The sequence below is a fragment of the Centruroides vittatus genome, unplaced genomic scaffold (assembly GCF_030686945.1).
Source record: "Centruroides vittatus isolate TY-2023 unplaced genomic scaffold, ASM3068694v2 scaffold_450, whole genome shotgun sequence".
NCBI lineage: Eukaryota > Metazoa > Arthropoda > Arachnida > Scorpiones > Buthidae > Centruroides > Centruroides vittatus.
Genome location: NW_027122709.1, coordinates 3628629 through 3637853, shown reverse-complemented (window position 1 = coordinate 3637853; position 9225 = coordinate 3628629). Strand labels below are relative to the sequence as shown.

At 32.6% G+C, this 9225-nt stretch overlaps 1 protein-coding gene across 1 annotated transcript in view; it reads right to left on the bottom strand.

Moving 5' to 3' along the window:
- Positions 1–1073: 1073 nt before the first annotated feature.
- Npl4 (nuclear protein localization 4) overlaps positions 1074–9225 on the bottom strand; it is a 71202-nt gene continuing 63050 nt past the window's right edge. The window contains exons 13-15 of the mRNA XM_067287360.1: positions 5966–6082; positions 5779–5890; positions 1074–1349 (exon numbers count right to left, since the gene is read on the bottom strand). Of these exons, the coding sequence (XP_067143461.1) occupies positions 1210–1349; positions 5779–5890; positions 5966–6082 (369 nt within the window). The 3' untranslated portion in view covers positions 1074–1209. The remainder of the gene's footprint in view (positions 1350–5778; positions 5891–5965; positions 6083–9225) is intronic.

The window sequence follows — 9225 nt, the reverse complement described above, 5'->3', positions numbered from 1 at the left end:
GCTTAAGCTATTGGTCTTTTAGCAGTTTGATTCGAATTAAACAAAAATAAAAAGAAGTCTCGACGTGGACTCGTAAACCGAGGTCTGCCGTATCAAATGCCACAAAACAGAGGGAAGGTTGCTATTGTGTTACGATCATACATTAGTAAAACTTGTCCAATTTAATTTACATTTTTTTTTTTTATGATCGGTATCTCGAAAAAAATCGAGAGTACGGATTACTCGAGTAAATACCGTATTAAGAAATATTTTTGCTTCGACGTGCCGTGGGAATTTTGCTTCGACGTCTATTTTAAATGCAATAATAAACCGACGTCTCGATACTCTTGCGGACTGCGGAACTTTATCGATTTCGTTGCCGATCTCGGATGAAACGTAACCGCGCGACGAGCTAGCCAATTTGTAACAAAATAGAAATGCATTCACAGTATTTTATATAGAGGAATACCGTTTTTATTGCAGTTCTATTAATTTAAAAGCATATTTTTTTTATATAAAAATTTATGATTTTTTTTACATATTTTTTTAATATTTTGTTACAAGATGATAATAATAATAATTAGATAAACAGATATACACTGAGAAATAAACAATTAAATATCAAAAGTTGTGCAGACTATTCTATTACTTCTTTGACAACGCAAGACCATGTAACTCGAGAGAGGGACGCTCTCTATTCGAACCAAGATGATGCAAATTGAGCAACTTGAAATATTCTCAAATCTAATTTTGTTAACATTCCAAAATAAATAACATGTCATTTAAAAATGTGCAAAATTTGTCAGGAAAAATAATAACAAACATGTTTTTTTTTTAACACTCAACATATATTTTCATTAATTTTACTCTCGTAAACAATACATTTTGTTTCAAATTTAACCCAACAATTACTTTTCCTTCCCCCGTCGTCTCGGATTGTCGTCCGGATAAATAGAAATAAGAAATTCCTCTCCGGCTTGCGTTCGGGCGTGACGTGTCCGTGGCGTCGTAAAGCGGACGAGCTGACGTAAAACGGTACCGTAATAAATCTAAAGGCAATTTAGAATTTTCTATTAAATAATCCTAAAGTTGGGTTTTATTATTTTTTTATAAGTTCTATTTGTATCAAAAAGGAGTTATTCGTGTGTACTTTTTGTTCTTCCGTAAATGCAAATTTTTGTAATCTCGTCGACTTTAAAGTATTACGGACAAAAGCGCGGGCAAAGAGAATCAGTGCGGGAGCCTGCACATTTCGCAGACTTCGCTGCCGGGCTGATTCAGGAATGTGCAAAATCTACATGTCCACATCGGGTTCGAAGATGCTCCGACGGCAGCACTAGTGTTTAAGTGAGGCAGAGACGAAGTGTTTTCTGGAAATAAGTATTATAAATAAAATATTTCAATTTCTCGAGTACGTCTAATTTATTAATAATTAAATTTTAAAAAAAAATTAGATGTACTTAAAATTAATTATTATTAATTTCATAGATTTAATATATAAGTGAAGTTTATTATAGTTGTAGCTGGCTACAACAATAATAAGCTTAATACAATCGCTGTTTCTATCTTGAGTTAATGAAAAAAGTTTCTATTATGTGACATGCATACTGTTTTGTCAAATTAATCACCGACCACTACATACGTGGCCAATATCATTAGGAGGAAAATGCAAAAATACAAAATGTACTCGTCTTCCAAGATCGTAGACAAAATATAAAATTTCTGGCACATTTTGTTAATTTCAACCGTCTAGTCCGAGTCCCGGATTAAAAACGACGGACGTACCGAGACGGAGAGAAACAAATCCGACCATCTGCGTAACAATAGCATTGTCGACGATTGTTCAAATTGGGAGCAAGAAACGATAAAGTAAGTACCAGCAATTGAGTTAGATAATTTTGAATATGTAAGTGTCAATCTTTGTATATTTAAAAGTTACAATTTAATACATTCTAAGCAAACCTGTTGTGTTTATAATTATTTTAGAATTCTTTGTTATTACAGTAATCTACAATAAATGTTCAGAAAATTATAAAGTGATTATTGAGACTTGCCTCTAACATTTTATAACCAAATGATAAATGTTAAACGAGGTAAGTAAATACGACTACAAATAGCGAAAAGACTTTATGGACTAACAATAAAAGAACACAAAACAATTATAACTAACATAATAAGTTATTACATAATGCAGCCAACAATTTAAACTACTGCACTATAGGCAAATAATAAAACGATTAATGTTTGACCAATATCGATTCCTCGTTATCGGCCACGTGGCGAGGATCTTAAAAATGTTCGTTTACTCAAAAAAGTGGTGTTTAAAAAATTCTAATAGGATATTATTGCTTGAAGTAAGACATTATAATAATTAGGGTCTACTAGTCATTTTGAGTTTCCCCTGCAAAATAAATATTAGCATTAGTACAGGGTACCCCTAACCCTCAAATTTATGTGGTAGATCGATTTTGATTTCGGCCAGTCGAAAGGAACGAACATTTACAATTAGGAATTGCATTACCAATAAATCTGATAAAAAATGTGCTCAAAAAATTATTACACGTATGCTTCAAATCATCAAACAATTTATCTAGTCTTACGTATAATAAGCTGTAAAGGTAGTCGATTATTCCTCACGAGATTACTTTGTCGTGCATCGTTTAAAATTTTTAGAATATGCGAAAGCAATACGCCGGACAGTTTGCCAATTCGTTTCTTAACTCGTAACGTCTAGAATGCAATAACGATTTTAATTCGTGGGAAGGAACGCGTTTATTTGAATATATCGGCGCACACGTTTGGCACTTTTAATTCTCGGCAATTAAAAAATTACAGACGCGAACACGAACGATCGATTCGATCCATTTATCCCGCACGTCCACACGTATGCGCAACGACTTCACTTTCGTTACCTAAGTCTTACGTTCTGTTCAATCCATTTATTGCGCAATGACTTCACTTGTAAAAACTCTTTTCAGACTTGTATTTCATCTTCAATTGACTTAGAATTGAAATAAGTCTTTGTATAAATGATAAAAGAATTAAATGTGAAGAAATGTTATTTCATATATTGAGCCTTAACTGAATTATTGTAAATTAAAGACAAAATTAAAAATAGTTGCTGTAATAGGTTTTTTTCTATCTGACGCTTTCCACTATCTGTGTATCCATCGTCAGGATACTTTGAATAGAATTCTTTAATGTTTAAATATTACGTTCACGTCTATAAACCACATCCCTTACTGTATATTCAGTGAAAAATTCTTCTGAACTACTTGAATCCAAGAATTTATAATTATTTTAAACAAAATTAATATTTGATTTGCTTTTGTGGAACGTGCTATCGGCTTGGCTAGACCAATCTTGTTAATAATTATAAATTTAGAAATTTTTGGGAATTGGGTGGTTAAAGAACGAGGGAGGGCAGAGATGGCGATTTTATTTGTTATTAGCATTTAAAAATTTTTTATACGACTCGACTCGTCGCAGCTTAATTTTAAGGTAGAGACATTTTTTTAACAGGTGGAACTACATGCAATTTTAAATATCTTTGCTGGGAAGGTTATAGAACTTGTTGCTAGATTTTTTTATGTAAGAATGAAAAAAGGATTATAAATGCTTCCACCGTCCAGCATATTATAGAAGGCTTCAAAAATAAAGGAAGGTTCGTTCCACGTTTTTAAGAACTATAAAAAAAATTCGCACGAGAGTGCACCAGATTTACCGAAGCACGCCGAGGTTTCGATAAGGAAATTAGCCATCGAGCAATACGTGTAATTGAAACTAAAATCTCAAATACTATAGTGGAGTTAATAGATAGACAATATTATGAGCATTTAAGAATACAAGATGTTGATGAAAAATATTGAATAAATAAGAATGAAGAGTAAATATGTAAATCCCAGTTGTCACTTTTACCCAATGGGGGGGATAATAATAATCATACGATACCGTAATGTGAATTGTAATTGCAACCGCTACATAATGGCTTATCGAGAGATTTTCTTTTGAGATCCTGTAGGCAAGTGTTTCAAAACTGGTGTTATATAATTATAATTTAAGTCCCATTAAATTTTGGCCTGTTTATAATGAATCCTCAGGGTACTGTGCAGTGTGAGTGAAAATAAATTTTGGAACAAGTCAGTTTGTAAACTGGTATTATGTGTGTACATTTATAGATTTTTAAAACTTTTAAAAAATTATTTTAGGTATGTTTCAAATTGTAAATTGTAACTAATGCCAATTTCTCCGCAAATTTGTTCTACAACAGGTTAGTTTGAGAAATTTTCTTTTGAAGTGGAGTTTTAAATGTCTCGAGTTATTTCATTTGTATATAAACAAAAAATTTTTGTTGTAGGTATCTATATATTTTTATGTATGGCCGAAGAGGATCGCGTGCTCCGAAATGCATACCGATGATAGAAGTAGCAGCATGATAAGTTTCTGTTATCTCTACTATTTGATATTTTAATTTCAACAATTTACCAGACAAAGCCCTTTTATAATATGTGTAGTGTTGTGGGCAGCAGAGTATAAAGCAGGGCAAAATCATTTATCAACAAAACAAATCAAAAACATATAAGTCTTATATTCGTAGGCAAAGAATACCTGGTTATCCCAAAGTGTGGCAAAAATCTAGAACATTCCAAGTTCCTACCTCCAAATGCAGTGGTGGACGTACGATTTGGGTCTTTATGATTGTTTATGGTATCGGTAACCTTCTCCCTTTTTACTCTTTCCTCACTGTAACACTAAGGGCCCCGTCACCCGCAAGGAAGTTCTCTAACAACCATCTGGATTCAATAACAGGTCTCCGAAGCAGTAGGCTAACATCTTAACTGTATTGGCCATCTGGTCATCATAAAATCTGATTTAAACTTAACAAATTTCTCTTTATATTATTTTTCAAAATATATGGAAGCAAATTTAATAAAATTTCATAAAAACTAATAAAACATTACACGAAGGGTTCAATTCTAAAGTGGATCAAGTCCAAATTTTACATTTTCCAAGATAAACTTATTGCCACAGTGGGAAATGGACAAATCTAATACTTATAATGAATAATATTAGTTGTTGTAGATTGAAATGTGTATTCATTTTAGAAATGAATCGTATTTTATTGATTCGTGCAGTGGCTAAAATAAAAATACGAAAACCTCAATTGGCCTCTTAAAATCTGTGACTGGAAATGATGTTGCAGCAGAACAATAAGAGTGACCTGATACTAAAATTTTTGGTCTATCTTCCATGTGACAATGGTGAATTTGGAATAATTGAAAATGCTAGCTGTAAAATCAGCAATATTTTCACTCCCAATGGTTGGATAGTTATTATACAGTATTAACAGGAAAACACTAAAAAGACTCATCTTCAGAAATCATCCAAACATGAAATTATCTTCCTATCCACAAACTCTTTAGATATGATAACTGACAGAAAAGTTGTTATAGATGGCTATAAAGCGAGTTGCTTGAATATAGATTTGTTTCAACGTAAGAAAAGTAACCCATTTTTAATATATTTTTTAAAAATGGCAATGTGGATGTAATGTGCAATAATTTCAAATTAAGTCCACGTTGACTAAAACACTAATAATAGTTGGAATCTGCTGGGTCCTAAAAGACGACCGATTAAAAATTACAGAATACAACTACATTTCAAAATAATGGAATATTCCTTTTTCCAATTGATATCACAATTGAATTTAATAATAATGTTATGAATAGCCCAGGTAGTTAGTTATAATACAAGAGAATCCACAAATATTTGATTTTTAAGAATGTAAAATTTTCTCACCTTGCGCAGCCATCAAGTGCTCCACCGTCGCCCAGTGTTCGCTTCGACACCAGTCCATCGCCAGTTCCCGATTTTTTGTTCTTACGGCCTCTAATAAAGGTTCCAGATGATCCTTTAAAAAATGTCAATGTTGTTTTAATTAAGTTTCTTTTTAAATCTTTAAAAGAAAAAAATGACTTTGATATACCTTAAGAGGCAACATATCCGTGGTGGCGACGTACATAAGCACGTGGAAATCCGACATGGCCTCCAAAAACCTACTTTTTGCAAACTGATTCATGTACTGAACCAAAGCATTGAAGTCCTGTAACAAAGAAAATGTATTTTACGTAAAATTTGCAATTTATAATTTGTCGACCGAAACTATTGGATAATTATAGACACATCAAAAAAAGACATTTGACGAGGGACCAAAAACCTAATGGATTTTATAAATACAATCATAAAGCTTCATATAAAGCAAAAGTTTGTCAACATATCATAAATTCAAAGCAACCGAGTTTGTTAAGCTTTATGACGACATCAATCCCGATAAAACTATTATTCTTTTTGAGGGTTTCACATTGGGGTTTTTACTCGATTCTAGCTTGTTATATATTTTACATCTCGACACGGTGCTCGATAAGGACGGGTGTATCTTCTGGTTATGTAGAGGTACTCTTGGTAAATTCTAGGGTCTACAGCCATGTGTGCTATTTTGGATTTTACTACACGGTTTGACCTAAAATAGCTTATGCTGCCTTAATTTGGTGGCCTAGGATGTTTTACAAAGACAGTCACAAAAAATTTTTCAATTTTCAGCATATTGCATGGTTTTCTATTATTAGGACCATGTCTACGACCCTATAATCCCTAATGTCTATGTTTGATTGAGATCCTACTTGGTGTTCCTTCACCTCTTTATTCGGGCTGAGGCAAGGAGGGCTCTCTGCAGGCTAAAGTACAATGGTTAACTTATTCTTAGACATTTTTGTCTGTCTTTGGTTATTTGGCTTTATTGAGAGAGACAAGAGGAAGACATCTTTCTGATGGGTTCTGACAGAACGTTACCTTGGTTTATGTATTATCTAATCTCCTTTCCTATTCACCTTTACTGCATACGGGTAGGGTAATCTTTTATCCACAGGATAGTCTGGTTTATAAATGAATCAAAAACTGATAGCAGCATAGGGGATGGTCAGTAGAGGTTTCTTTATTCCTACAGTGTTTCAAGCAAAGCTGCTAGCTATTATTTGATGCATTTGCATTATTTTACATAGATGTCCTCTTAACAAGGCTGTCTACATTGTTTTTAACAGTTGGGTAGCTTTAGAGCACTTTGATCCTTGTCAGGTTACTTCCACACTTACTTGAGTGTGCTGTTTGCACCTCAATGAACTGGTTGATGAATGGCATAAATAGAGTTGTCTTTTTATTTTATTTATTTATGACAATTCCAAGGAGGGATCAAAAGCTCAAAATACACTTTGTAGGAAGTATAACAATGAAGATTTTTTCAAGATAAATCTGGAGTTTGTCAATAGATTATACATTTTATAAATTCACATCATTAAAAATAAGTAAATTAAATTCTTCTTTAACAAAAATTCTGATATTAAAAGTTGATCTCTTTCTGTTCAAAGAGCTTCAATAGTTTCAATGATATCTATATGATGATTATTTTACTTGTCCGAAGAGTGTGGGCTTAAAGTGAATTGATTTAATTTAGCTCAACTTTCCTGATATCTCCAGAGAGATGGCCGGACGATCGAGGTGTCAACTGACCACTCTGGGATCAAATTTGGACAGCATCCTGGAAGTTTTTCGTGGATGGCGACTTGAATATCTCTAGTCCTCACCCCCCACCACAGGCAAGAAAAAGGCCTTTTTTAGTACTCATAGAACAGAGAGTCAAAAATAAATAATAAAAGAAAAAAGATATCTCCAGAGTTGCAAAAATGAAAAGAAGAATGGAATATACCACTTATAGACCGATGCTACAATTTGGAATAACGACAAAAGTACTTTAATGTTAGGGTAAACACTAGAAGGAAAAATTAATCAGAAAAATCGGGCATTTTCTGATAATCGGAATTGAGCAAATCTAGTCATGATTTTCAATTCTTAATTAATTTTCATACTGAATGTGGAAGAATCATTTTATTTGTTTCAGTAAAAGATTAAAAACTTTTAAAATTATGATATTAACAATTAAGTATTAGTTTTAATAAATAAAAATATAAATACGACTTTTCACACAGGTAAACACCTTGCTTTAGTCCTTCTTTTTTGCCATTACACCATCAGCAATCCTTAAAATTCACTAAGTTACGGAGACGACCTTCCTTTTTAGGCTACTGCCTCCGCAAAAAAATGTAAAAATATAAAAACAGGTAGAGCATCCTCTGGTGTTCTTTGCCACTATCATAATATTACATTTAAGTAAAAAATAAAAGGAACATGGCTGGTGTTATTTACATTTAATAAATAAAAATTTAAATGCCTGTTTTTATATTTTTATGTTTTTTTGCGGAGGCAGTAGCCTAAAAAGGAAGGTCGTCTCCGTAACTTTGTGAATTTTAAGGATTGCCGACGGTGTAACGGCAAAAAAGAAGGACTAAAGCAAGGTGTTTACCTGTGTGAAAAAGTCGTATTTATATTTTTATTTATTAAATGTCAATAATGCCGGCCATATTCCTTTTATTTTTTACTTATAAGTATTAGTTTATTGGAAGCATTCATGTTGACAAAGCAGAGAGTATGTGACACCTCATATAGAGATGATGTCTATCATGGGAGCCTTTCCTTTTATGATGAGAGAGACTACTTGGTTAGTACTAACTGTCCCCATTTTAGGGGGGGATACAGTGACATTAGAGTTGCCAACTGGTTGGCAATTGGCAAAAATATTTAAGCGTTGGAAAAACAGTTTAAAATATAAACAAAATTATAAAATATATTTATACAAAATTATTACCGTATTTTACGGACTATAAGACGCTACAGACTATAAGACGCATCTTAATTTTTAAGCAATTTTTTTTTTAAAATACCTATAAAATGCTATGGACTATAAGACGCACCTAAATTTTGGAGGCAATTTTTCGAAGAAAAAAGTGCGTCTTATAGTCCATAAAATACGGTATTATTTTAATTGAAAAAATACTGAATATTAAAAATAATTTTATATAATAAGTGTTTTTATTATTCAGATTGCTTTTTGTCCATTGTTTTATTTCCTACAGACGGACTTATCAAACTGGATAGCCACCGAACAGAATGACCTCGAGATACAATTTTCTTCTATTTATTTTGGATCTAACAGGTCCCTCCTCAGTCATAATACATAGCTCCTTTTTTTTGGATTTTTTGGCATATGCATATGGCTATCCAGTTTGATAAGTCCATCTACAGGAAAAGTGTGCTAGGATGAAACAGTCATTTCATCAATATAAACAAACTTTCCTT